This window comes from Peromyscus leucopus, chromosome 1 (genome assembly GCF_004664715.2).
Source record: "Peromyscus leucopus breed LL Stock chromosome 1, UCI_PerLeu_2.1, whole genome shotgun sequence".
NCBI classification, from domain to species: Eukaryota; Metazoa; Chordata; class Mammalia; order Rodentia; family Cricetidae; genus Peromyscus; species Peromyscus leucopus.
The window spans coordinates 57111125-57133273 of NC_051063.1; the positions used below are offsets into that span (position 1 = coordinate 57111125).

Genomic DNA, 22149 nt, shown 5'->3' on the forward strand with positions numbered 1-22149 from the left:
GCATTGTTCTAGGTCCTTGAAGGCCTGCTGGGAAGAAGGCCAGTTTGGCTCTGGCGTGGTAGTGGGGAAGACAGACAATAAACAAACTCACACATACAACTGGGGCGACTTTAAAATGACAAATGCAATGTCGCCAAGCAAGGGAATGGCATGCCTGCTTTCAAGACACCCAAGCATGTTCCCATCCTGCACAGCAGCAGGGGACATGGGATGAGGCACAGCACATCAGAGCCTTGACTTCTAGGACATGGAAGACGCTCGAATGGTATAGTTCCCTGGAATGCAGTGGTCCATGGTTACCCCCTAGGTCACAGAACTTGGTACCACAAAAATCCACACTCTTCCCCCCCCCTCAAAATGGGATTTTGCTGTGTATCCACGCTGGCTTCCAACTATGTAGCCAAGGATGACCCTGAGCTCCTGATTCTCTGGTCTCAGCCTCCCAAGTGCTGAGACTACAGATGTGTGCGCCCATGCCTGGCTTTGTTTGTCGAGGGTATGATTAAATGATTCTTTCTCTCTGGAAGGTGCATGTTGAGTTTTCTGTCCTGTCACAAGCCACTTTCCTGAAGAAGGCCCCAGGGTCCTTGTTTCTGAAATGGAGACACCAACTCTGCCTGCTGTGTCCCCATTGCTCCCAACCTGTGCTCATATTGATTGGGTCTTGATTGGTGGGTAATCAGATTAAAAAAGAAAAGTTCAGACAGCAGGCAGGACCCAGAAGTGGATAAGCCATAGCTGGATCTACACTGAATTCTGGGAGCCCAGAATTAGAACTGAACATAAAAAGGGCCTATGGAGGTCCCAGAGACCTGGTTCCCATGAGACCAGCTCCGTATCCTGCCCCTGGGATTCTCTGAGCATCCTCTGCAGACATTCCAGGTCCTTCCCCTGGGACTGAGCACCACACATCCTGTGTCTCATTCCCAGAAACAGCCTTCCTACCCCACCCCACCCCACCCCACCCCTTACTGCTAGTTATCAAGCTTCAGTCAGTGGATAGCATTTATTGAGCACTATGGAGTGCTCCATCCTGTACACAGCATTAGGGAAGGGAGGACTTATGGAATTAAGGGCCATGTTGTTCAGGACCTGAAGCCCCAGCAACCCTGTCTGGCCTCTGGGTGATGGAGAGAGGCGAAAGGAGCTGGGACCTCTTTCCCCCTCTGCCAGATGTTAGATAGATAGCAGCTGGACTTGTCCCTTATCATACACACTTTCCCTACTGGGGAGGGGCAGGGAAGTGGGAAAAGCAGTGGTGCCCTAGTGCCTAGTTTGGAGCCCTACACTGGCTAGATGTGGATCTGAAAGTCAGGGTCCACAACTTCTACCTCCCTGTTGTTATGTGTATGACATGAGTTGGTGTCCTGTGCTCAGAGGCCCTGGAGAGCACCTCAGACTGGCTGTGGTGGTCTGGAAACAATTCTTTCTTAAGAATCTCCGACTGCACGTGGTCCCTGCCCTGCAATTCCCAGGCTGTCAATAGCTGTAAGACTGTAAGGCCAGTGACTGCCTACACTCTGTGGCTCTTAAATTCTTTATCCTCACCGTTCCCACCCCCTGGAGGGGTTCCACCCTCTGCAGTTTCTTAGACTGTGTATGCCCTCTTGTGGCTATTCGTGGGCATTTTCCTCTGCTCAGATTTGCAGCTGGCTTCCCCCTGGATCCAGCCACTCTATCCTGAGGGTTAGTTTGCTAGGACCTCTTGGGAATTACCTGTAGTGGGGTCCACAAGCTACATGCTGTGCCTTATTGTCAAGCTTTTGTAAGGGCCCCAAAAGAGGAGTACAATGCTTGTGGAACCCCTCTCTCTGTTCTGGAAACTTCCTGTTAGCAGGCATTACTTCCCAGGGTCCAATTCCCCAGAAATACTGAGGTGCCTCAGTAGCTTTCTGGTCTTGAAAAAAGGCTGGAACATAGGTGCTTTCTCTCTTGTGACCTGACCTCCAGGGCAATATCCATCTCTAGACTGACCGAGGAAGAAGACACAGATTCCACTTGCCTGGTGGCTGCCCACACCCCTCCTTTCCTCCCTTCGCCTGCCCAGTCTTAGCCACCAGCCATCCCGGTTGGGGCCTGGATCACTCTGGAGCCTTGCACAACAGTACTCATGTCCCCTCTTTGCAAAGCCATGTGTTTGGGGGCCTTTGCTGTCACCCTGCTGCCTCCCTGACCCCTGGAACCGGAGAGATTGGAGCTGTTCAGGCTCTCGAAGCTCCAGCAACCCTGTCTGTGCCCATGGGCAGCAAGAGAGGCAAAAGAAGCCAGGAACACCCTCCCCCTATGCTGGAGTTGGCTATTAGATGGATTTGTCCCTCGGGCTAGGGAGGAACAGAAGCCACGGGCTTTGGACACAGGGCCTTGGGGTCTCCCAACTCTCTCCACTTTGCCCTAGTCTATGTGGCCAGCCCCCTGTTCTCTAGCAGATGGACTCATGAAGACCAGTCAGAGGTGGTGGCAGACACAACAGAGAACTGGGTGTGGGTGGTGAAGGAGGCTGGCAGCTGGGAAGAGCCGATTGCGAGGCTCCTGGAGGCCCAGACAACCCTCTTGGCTCTTTCTGGCTACTCCTCTGCAGCTTGGCCTCCCTCTACCCTGTGCTCCGCTGGCCGCACATGACCTCCTCTGGCCTGATCCTCACCTCCCTGGTCAACAGTTGTCTCGGACTCCCCCTCACTGTTCGGGTCCCCTCCCTCGCCCTCCCACGCTCCTGCCTCTGGCCTCTCACTGGCCGCCTTTGCCTTCTCTGTTGCAGCCCTCTGGATCTCAGGTCTCTCTGCCCGGCGGTAGACAAGGTAGCCAGTTGCGGGAAGCCGATGGGCCAGGGTTTCAGGAGGCAGGCGATGGTAGCCTTGGTCCTTGTAGAGGAAGAGGCCAAATGCATCAGGATGGGTCACTCGGAACTTGGTGGCACAGAGTTGGCTCAGAGAGGCAATCGAAGACCCGGGGGGCACAGCCAGGGTTTTGGAGGTGCAACCTGTGCTGGGGTCCTGGTAGGCTACTCGGAGGAGGTGCTGTGCAGAAGACAAGAACAAGTCCTCAGCTATGCTGGTCGGTCACCTCCAAAACCAAAGGGACAGGTTGAAGCCGTGCAAGGACAGGGTGGAGTGGTATATCCATGCTAGCATGAACTGACAGAAGCCTTGTGAGCTCCGAGGGGACACTGGGGCAGAGAGGAATGCGTTTGTACTCGTGGTAGAGGTGCAAGGTCAGCCGAGAGGGGACTTCAGAACCCTGAAAAGATGCCCAAGAGGAGTCCACAGCATGCAGGGCTCTCTCCCTAACTGTTCCTGGGGCTAATTGCCTAGAACTACCCTCACTCAACGTTCCAATGTGCCTAATCTTCACGGCAGCCAGGTGCCCATTTTAGAGACTAGAAAACCAAGGCACAGGTAAAAAGTGATAGAGCTGAAACAAATCTGGGGCCTGGCTACAAAGTCTGAATTCATAGCCAGACTGAGAAGGTTGACATTGAAGGCGGGGCACCCTGGCCAGGCCGGAATGGGAGCACAGATTGAAGCTGGAGGACAAGGAAGGGAGAGCCTCGTCAGTATTAGAGGCCAGGAAGTTGCTGTCACGCCCCTGTGTCAGTTTCTACCTCCTCGTTTGTAACATGGGGAAAACAACGGCCCTACTTCAGAGTTTCCCTGAAGATTCAGAGGCTGCCATGGAGCTCACAGCCCAGTGCCTGTCCCACGGAACACATCCCCCGGAAGGGTTATTCTGATACTCAGATGGGCCTCTGTTTCTACTGGAGGGTGATGAAGGGCTAGAGGAACTGTGCTGGGCGATGTCAGAGTCCCTCGGAGCAAAGGCCGGATTGGGGCAGACATGTGCCAAGGGCCCTTTACCTGGAAGCTGTGGGTGGCCGGCAGGCGGCGCTGTTCCCAGAGGGCCAGAGATCGCTGGAGCTCCTGTGCCGGGCTGAGAGGGAGCGTGTGCGCCTGGCTCAGGCCACCCAGCAAGGCCAGGCTGGCTGAGAGGCTGGTCAGGTAGTAGCCACCTAGGACGCAGGGTACACAGGATGCAGCTCAGGCTGGGTAGGACGTCTGCCTTCCCCTTCTTCCTTCCTTCCTTCCTTCCTTCCTTCCTTCCTTCCTTCCTTCCTTCCTTCCTTCCTTCCCTTCCCTCCTCCTTCCTCCTTCCTCCCTCCTTCCTTCCTTCCTTCCTCAGCTAAGAAGCCCCAGTTCCACCCAGACGGGAAGTAAGGGGACCCTCACCCTCTCCGGTGAGCAGGGTAGGCTCCAGCAGCTCCGACATGTACTCAGCTTCTAACAGGAGGTCAGGAAGGTCGCACTGGGCCAAGACAAGGCTCAGCAGAGGCAGAAACTCATCCGCGCCAGCTTTCTCCCCTGTGGAGGCGTGGGAAGGAGGGCGTTCCAGCCTCCCAAGAGGCTAGGGTCCAATCCCAGTCCTGGACAGTGACACACACACACACACACACACACACACACACACACACACACACACACACACCTAGATAGGACGGGACTGTCAGAGGAACCCCAGGACACTCTATTCTCTAGAGCTGCTGAGACAGAGGGTTGGGTCCTTTGGCCCTGTTTGCAGTTCTGGGGTCCTGGGACCTTCTCCCTCTGTTCAGAACGAGCCGAAGCGGGGAAGGGGCGAGGGTCATACCCGCCTGGGTTTTCAGGGCGGTGTAGAGCAGTTTGCAGGCCTGCAGCAGCCACTTGATCTGGGCGACGGGCGAATAGGTGCCGAGCAGCTGAAGCAGCCTCTGGCGCACCTGCTCTGTCTCCACTGGGGAGGAGAGGCACAGGTGGGACCCCAGGGCTCCAGGGCCCTGGGTCCGGGCCAGGCGGAAGCCCTCAGCCAGGCGGCCGAGGGAACCATCTGTGGAAAGCCGGCGCCGCAGGCGGGCAGCTAGGATAGGCCGAAGAGGCTTGAGAACGGAGCGGTGCAGGGACTTCTCCAGGACCAACTCTGCCAGGGGAGAGCAGACACGGTCAGGATAAGGGGCTGGAAGAGCGGAAGCCCTGGTCAAGGCAGGAGGGAGGGAGGGAGGGAGGGGGCGGGTGGGATCCACTGCAGCCGTAGAGAGAGGACAAGTGGGGCGCAGGGAAAGCAGCACTTCATCATCAGGCAAGGAGAGAGCCGGAGACTGAACCCGTGGAGGCCAGGGCTGGGGCCTTACCCAGCCTCTCCGGTGAGAGCAGCTTCTCGGGACCCAGCTCTGCACTCAGCATGGCCCGGGCCCGGCTTAAGGCCTGGCGGATGCACTGCAACTCCCGGGGCTCGGGACCAGCCCGAACCTGGGTCAGCAGGTCCTGCACTAGCTGACCCACAGCTGTGTACCGGTTTTGCATTAGCATTGTGGCTGCCCGGCCAACCTGCCTCTCCGGCGCCAGCAGAGAGCAGAAAGCGGAACTCATGGACCGAAGCAGAGGCCGCCGCTGCCTGGGGCGGCCCAGGAATGGGGAGGTTGTGGGGCTTCCTGCAGAATCTTCCTCCTCTGAGCTACTGGGGGAGCAGCAGTCCACCTCCTGAAGTGAAGGCAGGGGAGGCAGGCCAGGCCCAGAAGCACTCCCTGGCACACGGTACCCCACTGAGCTCTCCCTCTGCAGCAGCTGTCGAGGGGGCTGTCTTTCGGTTTGGCCGGAAGACGTCCCTGGCGGTACTGGAACCGGAGGCGGCGGCACGGCAGGTGGAGACAGAGGACTGGAGGTCTCGGTGGACACGCGCACTTTAAAGCTCCTCTGGAATTTCTCCCGTTTGGTGGGGCCCAGGTCCCCTGGGAAGAGGGGGTTGAAGAAGCAGAGGGCTGCACCCGTGCCCTGATCCAGTTCTTGAGGGGAGCGAGCCTTCAGCCTGGGTATCGATGGGGCTTCAGAAGGCCTCTGCTGAACCTTGGTGTTGAGGGAGGAGCTCCAGAACTCTAGCAATCAGAAACCAATGGGGGCCTCAGAGCCGGTTCAGGAGGGTGCCTGGTCGCCCTTTCTCCCCCCCTTGGCCTCTATGCGTTCATCTGTGCAATGGGCTGCAGGGAACCCTTACCCATGCCCAGATGGGAGATGGCCTCCAGCTCCTTGTGGCTGCCTGCCTGATGAATGGCCCTGGGAGCCGGAGCGGGAGGAGGAGAATGTCCCTAAGGTCAGAACAAGGAACCGTCAGGAGCAAGCGGTGGTCCGGCGCAGGGGTGGGCGGCAGCAGGGAGCAGGCCCTGTGGTCCCCAGGTACCTGGCAGGCAGACTCACCTGGTGTGGCAGTATGCACAGATGAGCTGGACCAGGTCCTGGAACATGAGCTCTGAACCCTCCAAAGAGACGCCTGAGAGACATTGGGAGTGAGGCTGTTCTCTGGGGACCTCCCTCCCCCGCCTGTCTCCAGCCCCTTCCCGCCAGGCCAGCCCCCTCACCGCCAGGGCTCTCTTGGATATAGTGACTGGAGACAAAAGAAGGGCCGCTGGCTTCTGGCAGCCGCACACACAGAGCCTGGCACTGGCGAGTGTTAGATTTCCGTACCAGGAAGGTCTGCAAGAGAGCAAGACTAGGAGGCTCCGTGCTCCCACGTCCAGGCCCTCTCTCTCCCACCCTCGGCCGGCCAGTCCCGGAGGACGGGAAAGACTTACCCCTGGAGGCTCTGTCCTCAGCACGTGCAGGGCGGCGGCGGCGTTGGCCCGCAACTGTAACCACACGGGCCGGGTGATCAGCAGCCGCTCCCGCAGGCTCACAGTGCGAGCTGGTTGTTGGGACCCACTTGCCTGGGCCCCGCGGGCATCAGGTGTGTCGTACAGCGGGTCTGGAGACGGCCTGGGGGCAGACACCCGGACCTGAGCAGGGGTCTGGGGTGAGCACCGCTCCCCTGTTCTGCCCCCCCCCCATCCTGCCACTGCCCTCTCCCCCGCTGTGCCCGGCTGCCCTCCCAACTTCACTAACTTTTCTTTCTGTTGGTGCCCAGGAACAAAGTTGAGGTTGGTAGCTCCCAGAGGGTGTGCTCCTGTCTCCCCGGGGTCTTCCATGACTGGGAGGGAGCTCCTTCAGCTTCTCCTGGGACTCAGGAAGAGAATCCAACCCCCAAGGCACAGCCGTGCACATTCCTGGCGGTGAGTAACACTTCCTGAAGGCGGTTCACCCTGTCACACCCCGCCAGTTAACTCTTGTATGTCCCTTCCATGTGGCCAGTGTCCACCTCTTCTGTTCCGGGCCCAGCCTTGAATGGCAGGATGCCCTCTCCATGTTCAGGTCACTATTAGGGCTCCAGCTGTGGGAGGACCACCTCCATACAGTGCTTCCACCGCCTCCTCCCACTATGCAGCTGGGCAGGGAGGAGTTAAACAGGACAGACCAAGTTCCCATAGGCCCACGCCTCACCCCTGGGTCACCTAAGAAGTCTGCGGTCACTTGCTCATCTGCTCCTGCCTGTGGAGGGGGTCAGCCTTGTGGGAGAGCACCCCCTACTGGTCACAGATGACTCATTCCTGAACCTAACTTGGGTTTTGTAATTTCAGGTTGCTATGGAGAAAGGATGCTGTGTCTCCATGGAAACTAAACCTTTTGCTTAACTGAGGTTCTGGGGGTGGTTCTGACACTCACTGCTAACCAGGGGGAGTGTGGCGGAGGTCGTCAGCACATGGTGCTGCTGCTGGCTGCCTCCCACACACAGGCCCTGCTAGCCTGCCTTGCCAATCTGCCAAGTGGCTGGGGCAGGCGCAGACATGACCTGGCCTCTGCACACGTGCAACAGCTCCTTCGCCACCCAAGGCCATGTGCTTCACCTGTCTGCTTGTGCCACGTGCAGCTTCCAGCTCTGAGCCCAGAGCTTTTCTAAGTCACAATGTCCCAAACTACAAGGTCCCTAGAGGAGCCTGTCTCGGGTGTTCCCCATAAATGCCTTGATTCCCTTGTAAGACAACAGCAGACACACATCGGTCATGTCAAGCTATCAGGATGAGTTTTATTCCAGTCTTTGGAATCTTGGAGGCAGACACCAGGAATGGCCCTGAGAAAGACTGGGAGGCTGCATCTCCAGCGGCAGCTAGGATGGGCAAGACTCCGACAGATTTTTTTTTTTAGGAGTTCCTCCTGCAGTGGGGCCCAGCTCCTGGCTTAGTGGCTGGGGGTAGGGTTGAAAGTCAGGAGGGTTGCTGCTTTGGATGAAGTCCATCTTCTTTGGGGGACACTGAGGAGGAGGAGGTGGTGGGCTGGTCAGGATTGGAGATAACAGTCTTGCTTGGCCAGGTCAGCTTCAGAGCCACAGCTATGCCGATCCCAAGGACAGCAGAAGAGTCCAGGCCAGTGTTGGCAGAGGGTCGGGGGACAGCAGTAAGACTGGCAACCCCTGCCTTTGCAGAAAACGTTAGTCCCGTGCATGGTACCAGCTGCTCCAAGGACCCTCTGAGTGTAAACACAGGGTCAGGGGCCTGGGGGCACATGGGAAAATCACTGAAAGGAAGTTGACCAAGTTGATAACCACTTCCTGAGAGCACTGAGGGAAGCGCTGTTCTCCCCTCACCCACAGGGTTTCTTCTTCCTGCCCTGGGACCCACCTTGCTGGGAGGGCTCCAGTTCTTCTTTATCTTTTGTGGTGCTGAGCTTGGGACCGGGGTCTTGCCCATGCTGGGCAGGCACTCTACCACTGGCTCCTCCATCCCACCTTGACATGCCCTTGCTCCATCAGCTAAGAGCTTCCCCAACCTGGTTCCTAGTCCCCAAACTCCCACAAAACCCTCCAAGTAAGATCAAACTACAGATTCTGAGGGGGCCGCCTCCCTGCTTCTTACCATCTGCTTTTCTCTTCTGAGGGGACACTGCTGCCCTAGCCTGGGTGGGGAGAAGAAAGGGACCTTAGAGTTGGCTTTAACTTGCTGACATTGCCCCCCCCCACACACACACACAGCCCAGGGTAAAGCTGCCGAGTAAGTCACATGAAGTATAAAAACTTCCTACATCAAGCTCCAAGTGTCTCTTCTCAGGGACCAGTCAAGACAAACCTGCCTGGAACCAGGGCTAAGGAGAAGACCTCCTCCTTTCCTAGGTCAGTCTTTAGGCAGGAGGACTACAAGCTGACACAAAGTTGGAGCACCAGGGCTGAGGCAGATGTTGCTGACGGGCAAGCAGAAAACTGCCTGGTTACCTCAGATACCAGAGCTGGCACGTGTGCGTGTGCGTGTGCGTGTGCGTGTGTGTGTCACAGCAGGATGGGGAAACAGGCAGCACTGGACCTACCTTTTTGATGGCCGTCCAGTCTTCCAGGATGTCGATCTCCTGCAGCATGTAGACAATGTATGGGCCTGCACAGGGGTCAAGGAAGCAGGACGACAACAGGAGACACACAACAAGGCTCCACAGGAGGACCACGGGAGGCACTGCCACCCACCCACCCACCGCTTAGGAAAGGTGGCACACGGATAGTGTGGCGGGGTGCCAAGAGCCTTTTTTTTTTTTTTTTTGGAGACATGGTCTCTCTATGTAGCCCTGGCTGCCTGGAACTCACAGAGATCCGCCTGTCTCTGCCTCCTGAGTGCTGGGATTAAAGGAGTGCGCCACTAAACTCAGCAAGACCTTGGGTGTAATCCAAGTTCCACTTCCTGCCTTAAGAACCCTGGTTCCTGATGAGTGTGGGGCTGTGTTGGACATGATCTTACCCATTTCCCTCACTCACTCTCACCCTTTTTCCAGGTCCGCTGGCCAAGGCCCATCCCATCCTGAGGGCCTGCTCCTCCTATTTCATCTGGCTTTGTCAGGAACTGGCTCACTGGACCCCTCCTCACCTAAAGGTGGATCCTGGCCTCTTCCCTCCTGATAGCACTGTGCTCTGTATCTGAAATCTACCTTTACCCACAGTGGTTCAATAAAGTCTCCATCCCACCTCCATCCTGAGGTGGGCCCAGGGCTGACCCCATGGATGCGGAAGACCTCAGCTCAGCATTATGGTCCCCTGGGATGCCCAATACAGAAGAGAACACATGCACAGGGCTGGGGGGACACAGAGCAGATCAGGAGAGACTTCACAGGAGACGGCATCTCACATGGCACCACTTCCAAGACAAGCAATAGTTCCAGGAAGGTTGAGCAAGGCCTGAGACAGCATGCGGCCCACACCAGGACATTGGGGGAAAGCGAAGAGCCTTCAAAGGTTGCTCCTTACTCAGGAAATTACTAGGAGTCAGTGAGCTGAGTTTTCTGTTTCTTTGGGGTCCACTGAGCTCAGGAGGACCTGAGACACAGAAGAAAATCCTGACAGCTGGACATTTCATGTGACACCAAATGACCATAAATGATTCTAGCCTGACTCTGTCCCACACAATGCCTCTAACTTCCCAGAGTCCGTGGCCTGCCTTGTCCTGCCCAGTTTCAGGCGACCTTGAGCGGAAGGATACCAGAAACGAGAGGCGCTTTCTTCCTCTTGCTGGGGGGCAGCGAGTCCCAGGTCTTCGAGCTGCCTCTGGGATGCAGTTTGTCGTCCCACCACTCTGCCCAGAGACCAGAGTCAGGGTCAGGACAGTGACCACAGCTAACTCCCACCATCCCTGTGGCTTCACCATGGACCAGCCTGGCCTCCTCTCCCTTCCCCATCACCACCAGGGCAGTGGCCCCAACCTTGGGCTTGAGGCTGGCTGCCCCTTGGGATTGATCACTCGGGTTCTGACTGCACATTGCTGTAAGCCTGGGAAGATAACACTGCCTTTCTTGGTGAAGCCTCAGTTTCTCTAGTTGCTTAGTAGGCAGGGGATGAAGGTAATTCCCGGACCCCATGTGAACACAGATGCCGCCATCATGGAGAGGACTGTTTTTTTTATATGCATCCATGTGTCAGCTGGATATGCCCCATTCTGAATGGGGGCAGGCAGGGGACCCACTCTGCTTGAACCCCCACTATATGTGGAATACTGAGCTAGACCCTTTCCTAAAGTCTCATTCAGTCCTCAGAGGGACCCCAAGAAGAAGGCCGTTTGACTCCCCTTATGCAGCCTGAGGGGCATTGCAGGACTGGGCCCTCGCCTCACCAGAGCTGATGTCCAGGCTCTGGCGGTCCTCCTCCAGCCTCTGGATCCGCTCCTGCAGCTCCCCAAGGAGCGTGTCATACAGCAGCAGCTTCTCACTCTGGGAGCAAGGGAGAGCCACTCAGCAGGGGCACTGCTGTGCCTCAGTCTCCCTCCCAGAGGCCCACTTGCCGGCTCACCTCTAGGTGCTGTTTGGCTCCCTGGAGTTCACACTCATATTTATTCCTGATCACATCCAGACAGAAGCCCTTGTAGATTCCTGCAAAGGGAGAGAAGAGATCTGCTTGGCTGGGGGCCCTAATGTCTCCCACAAGGAGATCACAGGAACAGGGAGAGGCAGGGCAGGGGCAAAAGCGGAAGCAGCAGAAAGCTGCACTGGGAGAACAGGGCAGCTACACACCTGCCACCTGAATGCGGATCTTTAGACTCTGTTGCAGCCCTCCAAGAGGCTCTGTATACTCGGGGGCTCTCTCGGCCCCCACTTCCTCCAGTCGTAAGCGCAGCTGGCTCAGCCGTTCCCTGAACAACCTGAAGGCAAAAAGGCAGCTGCGCACCGCTGGCTTCTCCAGTGATGCCTGCCAAGTACCTGCCCCCCTTAAGCCCCTCTTGCTGCACATCCCCATGGGTACCTGTACCCCAGGTGCCCAAAGGCCTGCCCCAAGACTCCCCAGCTCACTTCTCTTTCAGCTCTGAGAACTGCTTTTCCAGGTCCAGCATCTCACTGACACACTCACTGCGCCGCCGCTCATAGTCCTCGTCATCCATCTCTGAGGGAGAGGCTGATGAGTGCTGGGTCTGCAGGGGCAGGCAGCTGTGTGTGTGTGTGAGTGTGCGTGTGTGTGTTGAGTGTGTGTGAGTGTGCGTGTGTGTGTGTGTGTGTGTGTGTGTGTGCGTGTGTGTGAGACACCCATCGGGGCTCACCTGAGCTCTCCTCCTCTGACTCCGTCTGGCTGCCGCTCCGCTCCTCCTCGCTCTCATCCGCCTCCCCGTTCATCTCAGCTGCTGAGTCGCCTTCTGCCTCCATTTCTTCTGTTTCTTTGCCTGGAGGCTGGATGGGCATCTGGGCTCTGGGAGAGGGAGGATGGGCCGTCACTCACCCCGTCCACATCAGAGCAGCCCAACAGGGAGGTGACCAAACAGAAGCCTCGAGTGAACCAAGGGGACGTGACTGCTGTCACCACACTGAACATGTACTTGGTGGAATTTGCTCCTGACAGAATCCTGGGGTACACAGGAATGAGCCACGATGGGAAAGGTTTCCCACTGCGGATGGGACTGGACCCAAGCTTCTGACTGGGCCCTACAAGACCCTTCATGGACTGCACTCGAACTCTAAGTCCATCTCCTTCACCTCACGGAATGGCCAGTTCTCACACTCCTACCCCATTTCTCTGCCCATGTAACCGCTCTGCCTACAATGTCCTCAGCTTTTCTTCCCGGCACTGTCCCACAATTCTCTGGTCTTTCCTGTGTTCCAGATCAAATCCTATCACCTGCTTCTTCCGCCCTCAGTGTCTCCCTCTCCCTGCCTACCTTCAGCTCCTCCGTTCTGGCCCATATTACATTGCTTACTCTGCAATGTGACGGTGTTTAGAGATGAAACTGTCAGGTTTTCTTTTGTTATTCATTTAATACACACGCACCCACACATGCATGCATGCATGCACACCATGGAGCATGTATGGAGGTCAGAGGACAGCTTGTAGGAATCAGTTCTCTTCTACCATCAACACTGGACATTGGTGGCGGTTGTCTTACCTGTTGAACCAGTGGTTAGCCCAGGGGGACCTTTGCAAGGTGATTAGGTCCACCCTCAGTGTACTGACGCCTAATCAGCAGAGGGTTCCTGATAAGATATGAGTCTTTCCTCCCCACCTTCTGAAATGAACTGCTCCAGCAAAAAGGCTCTTGCCAGACACGGGCACCTCAACCTTGGTCCTTCCAGACCCCAGGACTCTGAGAAGTTGTTATTCTCGATGCAGGAGTGTTTTGCACTGTGTCTTTGTACCATGTGTGTGCAGTGCCTGTGAGGAGGCATTGTCCCTCAGAACTGGAGTTACAGACATGTAACTAAGCCACAATATGGGGGCTGGGAATGGAACCCGGGTCCACTGGAAGACCAGCCCATGCTCTTGATTGCTGAGCCATCTCTCCAGAACACCAACACCATTTTTACAAATTTCTGATACTGGGATTAAACTCCAATTCTTTTTTGTTTGTTTGTTTGTTTGAATCAGGGTTTCTCTGTGTAGCCCTGGCTATCCTGGAACTCACTCTGAATATATCAAGCTGGCCTTGAACTTCACCTGCCTCCGCCTCCTGAGTGCTGAGACTAAAGGCGTGAACCACCACCATCCAGCTAAACTCACACTCTTTTTTTGAACTCGGCCTCAAACTCACAGATATCCGTTTCCTCTGCCTCATGAGTTCTGGGATTAAAGTTGTAGGCCACCACTGCTGGCTTAATCTTAGATTTTAAGCTGGGAAAGACAGCATTTTACTACTGAGCTATGTCCCCTTGCTTTTTTGAGACTAGGTCTCACTAAGCTGCCCAAGCTGGCCTCAAACCAGTAACTCCTTGAATTTTACTTTCCCAAACGTCTGATGTTATAGGATTACAGGAATTACAGGAACCACTACACTCAGTTAAAATATCCATTCTCATTTATAAATGACCCAGTCTCAGGTTTTTATTTTGTTTTGGTGAAAGACTGGGGATTGAACTCGGGTTCTCATAAATGCTGAGCCTTAACTCTACCACTGAGCAATATCCCAACCCCCAAGATTCCTTAAGGACTTGGACAAAAAGAACCTTCCTATGCGGAAGTTTAGATGTGTTCAGGTTTTTTCTACCATTAAGAAAAAGCAAGGGCCGGGCGGTGGTGGCGCACACCTTTAATCCCAGCACTCAGGAGGCAGAGCCCGGTGGATCTCTACCAAGTGAGTCCCAGGAAAGGCGCAAAGCTACACAGAGAAACACTGTCTCGAAAAAACCAAAAAAAAAAAAAAAAAAAAGAAAGAAAGAAAGAAAAAGCAGAGCTGGGTGGTGGCGCACGCCTTTAATCCCAGCACTTGGGAGGCAGAGGCAGGTGGATCTCTGAGTTCAAGGCCAGCCTGGTCTACAGAGTGAGATCCAGGACAGCCAGGGACACACACACACAGAAACCCTGTCTTGAAAAAACAAAACAAAAACAAACAAATAAACAAAAATCCCACAAAAGTACAACAAAAAAGAGAATAAAAACCCAAAAAAAGCCAAGAAGTCTGAGCACGTTGCTGGCATGCATGAGGTTTTAGGCTCAATTCCCAGTACTGGGAAGGAAAAAAGAAAAAAGAAAGAGCCCCATGTGATACACATATGTAACCCTAGCCCCCAGAGGCTGATGCAGGAGGTCTGCAAGTTCTAGGCCATTCTGGGTTATATAGTGACACTCAATCTTAAAATAAAAACAAAGAGAAGCAGTATGTCTGGGGGTGTAGTTCAGTGGTCGAGTCCCTGCTTACAGAGACACCTGGATTAGATCCTCTGCCCTGTGGAAAAACAAATACAAAGCCAGGTGTGATGCTACTCAGGAGGCAGAGTCCAGAGGATTACTACAGATTCAAGCCCAGCCTGGTACACAGAGTGAGTTTCAGGCTGGCAATAGCTGGTGAGGCTATGCCAAAAATCCCAAATAAGTCAATCGGTAAATGAATGAATGCATATGAAACTTGGTCCAGTTCACGTAACTTGTATAGTTCTCCAGGCTGTGTGCACACTTGCTGTTCTGACTTTTACCTCTTACTCTTTCGCTGTTCAGATACCAAGCACTCACACTGAAACTACTCCGGCAGAATTACACAACACTTCCTTGAAGCAAATGCCAGCATTTTTCAGTGCTTGCCTTAGGTGACCTTTCAGAAACATTAAACACGGCTAAGCCTTCCCCCTTCCCCCTTACTTATCTAATATTTACTAAGCACCTAATATATGCCAGGTACCAACAGTCGCTGTGGCAGATGCTAGAGTACAGCTGTGATAGACATAGTTTTTGGTCTCAAGGAAATAACAAGTTCCTGGGAGAGAAGACAAAGAAACAGACCTTTATAGTGGTGCGAAGAGTGTGAAAACTAGGGTGTTATGGGAGAGGTGTCGAGACAGGATATGGAGCTTGCTGCAGCAGTGACAGCTTCCGGGGGAAGACAGACCAGGCGAGGGCTGGGCAGACAAGAAAGGGATCATTCCTGGCAGGGTGAAGAGCAAATATAAAGACCTAGAAATGAGAAAAGGGACCAGTGACATGGGCATGTAAGCTCCCATTACACTAGACTTCAGGGACTCGGATATCTACACATGGCAAGTTGTTTAGGCTTTGTGTAGTGACTATTCAAGCAGAAATGTAAGAAGGGCGGGTAGCAGTGGCGCACGCCTTTAATCCCAGCACTGGGGAGGCAGAGCCAGGCGGATCTCTGTGAGTTCGAGGTCGGTCTGGTCTCCAAAGCAAAGAAATGTAAGAAGGGGTCTGATGTAACTCGCAAGGTCAACAAAAGAGGCAGGGGAGAAACCTCTATAGAAATAGAACTCAACGTCAGGGAGGAAGAGAGTTTCAGAATGCAGGAGACATGAGAGATTGACACTGCCAGCCCACCTGAGAGAATAAGCCATCCTGGATGCAGATGCTCTCTCTGCCAAGTGGGGGCTTCTATTTCATGCTGATATTATTTCTACATCTCCAGTTGCTGCTCTGTAAGTCTTCCCAGTGAGGTAGACCACACTCCCCTCTGCCTGGGAAGCTTTTTGGTTTCCATTTCCTATTCTCCCATTTTCATGTTTATCCACCCAGCGAATGTGGGAGCCTCACCAGGGCAGGGGCTGCACAACTGTCTTATTCACCCAGTGCAATACCAGCTCACTTGATGACTGATTTTTCTAAACACAAATTAAACAAAATGAACTTTTGCGGTGCAGGAATTGGCTTTTACTTCTCTTCTTGGTAACCCTACTTACAGTGGTGGCCACTCATTCAACTAATTACAGTAATGGACCTGCAGGAGAGTTTAGCAGTATTTCCTCCTCCTCTGAAAACCCAGGTCTCCAAAACAGCCTGACTGTTCCCCTGCTCGGGCCTCAGATCTCCGCGCTGGCAATTCCTCTTCACTGTTAACTGTATGTATTTTCTAAGACGCAGCGTCAAGTCTTAAAGTCCTCCTTCCTCCAGCTGACTCTGATCCTGACTTCATTAAATGAAGTCACAACCGTCTCTCCTTAGCCCAGGTATAAAAGGGATAAACCACTGTGGAAGAGGCACACTGTAAAGCGCGGTGCACATGCAATTTATCTTTACAGACGTATAAGCACCTCCGGAGCAAGCCTCCAGGGAAGGCAGACTCCTCCCTACAGACGCAGAGAACAAACTCAGTTTCTCTGCGGAGCTCCGGGAGCATTCAGCCGCGATCCACCCTCAGATTCACCGGCGCAGGCCGGGGAACCGCGCAGCGCGCGAGCCGGACCGGTTAAGTCTCTGCTTTGGCTCCGACCCGGGAAGCAGAACCCAGCGCCAGGCGTGACCATACGCACCGTAGGGGCTGGGGCCTCCGGCCTCACGTCGGAGACTCCTCGAGAGCTGTCGGACCCGGGCTGTAAACGCCGCCGCCGTTGGCCTCCCGGAAAGAGCTGCGCAGGTCCCTCCTTCTCCAGGAGGTGCCGACGCTTCCGTGTACGTCATCAAGAGGCGCCGGTTGCGGAGCTTACAATTGAACCCCTGGTGTCCAGGCATGCCGGGATACCGCGGGCGGGTCTCCATAGCAACCGGCCCACAGTCTCCCAGGCCTCCAGCCTGCCCTAGCTTTTGTGGTCTGTGCCCTTGGGTCCACTGCGGATACCATGATGCTCCTGCCCACAAGCCTTCAACTCAGGAGAGTAACAGAGCCATCCGTGGGTCTGAACACTCGTTTATTTACACACTGTCATACGAAGGCAAATGCACGGCCCAGCCTACTGGAGGGCACAGAACTGAGACTTCAACCCCCGGGACCCACAGACCCTTCCCTCCTTTAGGGAGCTCAGAGGGCGAAGGCTTGAGAGAACCAGGAAGCTTACATTCTACCCAGTCTGAGCGCTACATTCTGTTTTCATCTTTCTTTGCAAAAGGCTCATTTTATTAAGTACTCAGGATTCTCAGATTTATTCCATTCATACTTTTTGCTCTGCTATCCACCCAACATTGTTAATAATAACAATATAATAATAACAATAGTAACACTGTAATAATATTAATAATACTTCACATTTGTACGAAGCTTACAGGATGTTTTCACATACAGCCTCTCATCTGAGCCAACAGTTCTGTGAGGTAGGTAGTTTCACCTCCCTTTTTACAGACGGGGCAATGGAGGCTCAGAGAGGTAACAGGATTTGTTCAAGGCCACACAGCTAGTTAGTGGTAAAGCTAAGACTTGATCCCAGCACCCCATAGTCAAGTCCAGTGTTTCAAAACCACAGCCACCTCTGTAAAGTGGAGGGATGTTTCTTACCCCAGTCTGGCCTGAGGAGCCAGATGCTGAAAATTCTCAGACCAGGGGAAGAAAGAACTCAGCATCGATGGGGAGAGTTGGGGTACTTAGCCTTCAACTCTTGTTTGAACTGGCGGTAAAGGATCTTATTGCGCTGGTTTTCAGCCTCCTTTTGGGGATGGAACTTCAATGCTTCTTTGAAGCCCTTATGAACCAGAAAACCTTCGTTCAGCACCTCAAAATTAAATCCTGCCACGTGCAGCTCACAGGCCTGGAGAGAGAGAGAGAGAGAGAGAGAGAGAGAGAGAGTCACAATAATTTAATGACATCCCCAGGGCTCAAGTAGTCATCCCTAAAGCTTCACTCCTGCCCCCTTCCCCCCCGCCCTGGGAATTCTACACTATCCGACCACCACTTTCCTCTTGTTTCATTGCCTCCTTTCTATCAATGGCCACCCCATCCCTGACACACCTCCAGCCCCAGTCCCACCTGCCCTCTCCCTTTTAGGCACCTGGCTGATTCGATTGAAGCCGTATTGCCGAAAGCGCTCATCAAAGGTGGGCACCTTTCCTCCGGCCACATAAAATGGTTCCCAGGGGTCCCGCCAGGGCACCACGTAGGCAGGTCTCAGCAAGCTTTCTTCTGGCAGGTTGACCCAGCGGGAGTAGTTGGTGGGCGCATGGCAAGGCGTGCACAGCCCATAATAGAAGGGCCGGACTTCGCCCACCTGATAGAGCTGCACTAGCTCGTTCTTGTTCATCGGCATCCGGCGTGCTCGGCGGATTTCAAACGCAGGCACCACCAGGGCCATGCCATCCCAGTGGTTACTCTGATCCAACATTTCCCTTAGGCCCCTCCACAGCCCCTCGCTGGGCACCATGTCCACATCAATCACCAGGGCATAGTTGGCCTCTTCTCGAGCCAGATTCCGTAACAGGTTATTGGGGTAGGAGATGTTGGTGCCCAGTGCGTAATTAATCCCGGGCTGGGCCACCCTGGCTAGCTTGTCAAAGACCTCCTGGCATGACCGCAGCAGGGCAAACTCCCCAGGCTCCCGGGGGTCGGGCACGGCGGCCTCATAACGCGAGGGGCACACGAGGTGCATGGCAACCCTGGCACGCATCTCAGGGCAGTGGCTACTCAGCGCGTAGGCCAGCACCGTGGCCAGCTGTGCCTCCTCTCTGGTGGCCGCGAACACTGATACGGACAGTGGGCCCTCCCAGCGCTCCAGAAGTCCGGACAGGTGCAGCAGGTTGTCCACGCTGGCATGCGTGGCTAAGATGACATCGTTGGGGTCCATGGTGGTCTTCAGTAGACCCCTGTAGACGCGATAATCGCCGCTGGCATCCAGAACGCCTCCGGAGGCCAGCGCGGCGCGGAGTTGAGACTTTACCTGGTCCACGGATCGCGGGGACGGCGGGAAGAACTCGAAATACTGTTCCTGCTCCTCCTGCCCGTGCAGTCCCGAGAGCAGCGATAGGTAGAGCAGCTGCAGCATTGCCACCAACATGAGAGCGGCCAGCAGCAGCTGGTAGAAGGCGCATCGGATGGCGTAGGACATTTGCATGGCTCTCGGGGCTCCCGGCGCGAAGCGGGGACCACCGGGCGGTAGCCTCTGCCAACCACCGCAAGCCCAGATTTACCGCAGCCTGCCGAGCGCCGCCGAGGCCAACCGAGGCCAGCCGAGCCCAGCGCTCAGCCCCGCCCTCCGTCCGCTTGCCGCGATCTAGGTGCGTGCCAGCTCGCCCTCTGTGAGAGAGGAGGAGCTACTGCAGCGGTCGCTGTTCGGCGCGCGCTTTGCAAACGCCGAACTTAACCGCGGTCACGTCGTGCGGCCGCGGACCCCTGGACGCGCACTTCTTCTCCCTTGGGATCGGGACGCAGACCCCTTGACCAAGCGCGTCCTGAAACCCCAGTGCGCCGGCGGGACCGCGGGGAGGGGAACCCGTGCAGAGCTCAGCTGCAGCTCAGTCACTGATGGCGCGGTTCCCGGCTGAAGCCCTCGGAGAGGAAATTTTAAAAAACCTCTTTGTCACGCTGTTTCTTCTTTCTCTGAACTTTTCCAGGTGGGTGATAGGGACGTGGGTGGAAGCGTGCCTAAGGTACGCATGAGATGAGAGATATGGGAATGTGGAAAGGGGCATTGCGTGTGGGACGAGGTGGCCGAGTGGTTAAGGCGATGGACTGCTAATCCATTGTGCTTTGCACGCGTGGGTTCGAATCCCATCCTCGTCGGTCCTGTTTTATAGGGAGAAGGCTTCTTAATTTTCCACATCCTGCCTGTCCTGGACAGTGAAGTGAAGAAATCTAGGGTCCGATTCCGTGTTCTCTACCGAATTTGCCCACCGACCGTGTTTCTGGTCAATTCGTATTTCCAGCTTTCTGAATGTGCTATGGAATTGGTCAAGACTCCCCTTTTCTTTCTCCTAAGAACCACAGCGCAGGGGTGGTTACCATCCAAGACTGGTACCCGGACACCTCGCCTGAGGTTGTCTGCGGGGGGAATGTAGTGTCTGATTGTTTAAATGACTACCTTTTCCGCGCTACTGTTTCCTCTCACTTACCCCAGGATGGAAACATCTTATCTACACACAGTTGTCCCCCAACATACATCAAAGCAGAAGGCTTGTCCAACACCAGCCACTGCACACTGAAGGCACTTAGTGTTTGTGGATGAAGGGAACCATGAAATCTTGAGCAGAAGTGTGGGGGAAGGGCGGGCACTTCAGCTGCTTCATCAATCATACTTAATAAACACTGGACTTTGTTTCCTTAGGGCAGAACACTGTGAGTCTTGGTAAGGAGCACTGGGGCAGACTGGGGCGAGCATTGAGTGAGAGCGCTGGCTGGGGTGGGTAGGGGGCTTCTGCAGACTGTAGGGTTCCAAACATTCGGGAGACCTCTATTTCACAGATTGGTACCATAGTACTCGGGAGCGCCAGCTTTCTGCCAAGGCTGTGCTGGGCACTGGGGCAGGGGACCCTGCACATACAGGTTCTGTCCTTTTCACTGAAGATGGGCTTCAGGAGAAAGGGGGAAGTTCAGAACTTTCAACACAGGTTTTGTAGACACGGAGCTCAGAAATCAGACTTGGGGCACGTGAGGGTTTTGTTTTGTTTTTCAAGACGGGGTTTCTCTGTGTAGCTTTGGCTGTCCTAGGACTCACCCTGTAGACCAGGCTGGCCTCAAACTCGGAGATTTGCCTGCCTCTGTTTTTAACTTCGTTTTCTTCACAAACAGAACTCTTAGAATAATAAACTTTGCAAAATAAATACTATTAAAATAGAGCTTCACAATAAATATTGTATACAAAGGAAACCTCTGGCGGCTTCTGTGTGCTGAGGAGAGGCTACAGGGGAGGGAATGAGATGAGAATGTGGTGGAGCGGGCACTGGCTGCAGCTCTGCTCTGGGTAACCCCTGTTTTATTTTATTATTATTTTAAAGAGTAGCTCGCTAGTGTAGTCCAGGGTGGGCTTGAACTTGTGAACCTCCTGCCACCACCACCTCTGGAGTGCTGGGATCAGAGGTTTGCACCAGCACATCTGGCTGCTTTATTATTATTATTTTACTGTTTGTGTTTTTGAGATAGAGGTTTTCTTTTTGTGATTTGTTTGTTGGTTTGTATTGAGACAGGGTCTCTCTGTGTAGCTCTGGCTGCCCTGGAGCTCACTCTAGACCAGGCTGACTTCCAACTCACGGAGATTCCCCCTGCCTCTGCCTCCTGGGTGCTAGCATTCAAGGTAAGCACCACGTCTGGCCTGAGATAGTCTTAGTATGGAACCTAAGGCTGCCCCCACATTGACTCTCTTGCCGTGTGTTCTCCGGTGCTGGAGTTACAGGCAGGCACACCATGTCGGGCTCGAAATCTGTTTTAAAGTTTGAAAGATGTCGTCCACATTCCCACCGGTAACCTTTTTAAATTTTGAAAGATGTCGTCCACGTTCCCACCGGTAACCTTTTGTCCAGAGAGGCAGCATGGCTTCTCACTCTGTGTTGAAGCTTGTCTTCAGCGGCGACCAAGCCTTACAGTCCTGCCTCAGCCTTCATTCCCCACTGTAGCAACCTGCTGGGGCAAGAGCTTAGGGTCTTCTCAGGCTGCTTCTGAACAGGCACCTCGACGTGTGTGTGTGTGTGTGTGTGTGTGTGTGTGTGTGTGTGTGTGTGTGTGTGTGTGTGTATGACTTTTACATTCCTGGATATTTGAGGGAGTTTTTCAGCCTGCTACCAAAGTCCCTTCCAGCTCTTCCTGCCAAACTTTGAGCTGTTGTTTGCCTCGCTGTAGACAGGAATGGGGCATTGATTTTCCCATTGTGTCTTAGAGAGCTGCCCTTGATTAGAGCCTTTCCCTGGTGAAATGTCCCAGTTAGGGAAAACACAGACCCGTGCTTGGCATCAGTCCCTTGGGTGGGTTCCTAGACAATTAAAACATAAAGAGTTCTTTTAGAACAAGGTCTGCTTCCCCTCCTAGGAGCCAGTGACCTGGGTCCTCACAGCCACCACTGCATGAGGTGATTTTCTGTCGATATAGCCAAACCCCTGAGGTAAACTTCATACTGGGAAGAGTTCATTTTGGCCCAAGGTCTCAGAAGTTCCTTGGTCATTTGGCCCCATCCCTTTGGACCTGAAAACATCAGAGGTGCTTGTGATAAGGTAAATATGCTGTTGTTTGACAGGAAGGAAGCAGGCTGAAGT

At 54.4% G+C, this 22149-nt stretch overlaps 3 protein-coding genes, 1 long non-coding RNA gene and 1 other non-coding gene across 5 annotated transcripts; 2 read left to right on the plus strand and 3 right to left on the minus strand.

The window, feature by feature from the left end:
• Positions 1-992: 992 nt before the first annotated feature.
• On the minus strand, positions 993-7450 carry Rin1 (Ras and Rab interactor 1). The gene is given in 11 exon segments (XM_028892797.2): positions 993-3014; positions 3852-4003; positions 4221-4352; positions 4639-4944; positions 5156-5896; positions 6016-6081; positions 6084-6106; positions 6216-6288; positions 6377-6491; positions 6590-6770; positions 6897-7450. Coding segments are annotated over 11 exon segments (2322 nt in total). The 5' UTR covers positions 6980-7450; the 3' UTR covers positions 993-2564.
• On the plus strand, positions 6977-10251 carry LOC119088437. Its single transcript, XR_005092108.1, has 2 exons — positions 6977-7063; positions 9639-10251. It is a non-coding gene; the product is annotated as an uncharacterized LOC119088437 (long non-coding RNA).
• Brms1 (BRMS1 transcriptional repressor and anoikis regulator) lies at positions 7890-16780 on the minus strand. Its single transcript, XM_028892800.2, has 10 exons — positions 16521-16780; positions 11885-12030; positions 11640-11730; positions 11364-11491; positions 11143-11222; positions 10967-11063; positions 10340-10432; positions 9186-9250; positions 8741-8780; positions 7890-8380 (listed from the first exon to the last, which is right to left on the minus strand). Exons 2-10 carry the CDS (start codon positions 12021-12023, stop codon positions 8373-8375), a joined length of 741 nt encoding a protein of 246 aa, XP_028748633.1. The 5' UTR covers positions 12024-12030; positions 16521-16780; the 3' UTR covers positions 7890-8372.
• A 97-nt stretch (positions 16781-16877) lies between these two features.
• B4gat1 (beta-1,4-glucuronyltransferase 1) lies at positions 16878-19167 on the minus strand. The gene is made up of 2 exons (XM_028892799.2): positions 17967-19167; positions 16878-17726 (listed from the first exon to the last, which is right to left on the minus strand). Exons 1-2 carry the CDS (start codon positions 19020-19022, stop codon positions 17535-17537), a joined length of 1248 nt encoding a protein of 415 aa, XP_028748632.1. The 5' UTR covers positions 19023-19167; the 3' UTR covers positions 16878-17534.
• Positions 19168-19608: 441 nt separating this feature from the next.
• Positions 19609-19690, plus strand: Trnas-gcu. The gene has a single exon. It is a non-coding gene; the product is annotated as a tRNA-Ser (tRNA).
• The last annotated feature ends 2459 nt before the right edge of the window (positions 19691-22149 follow it).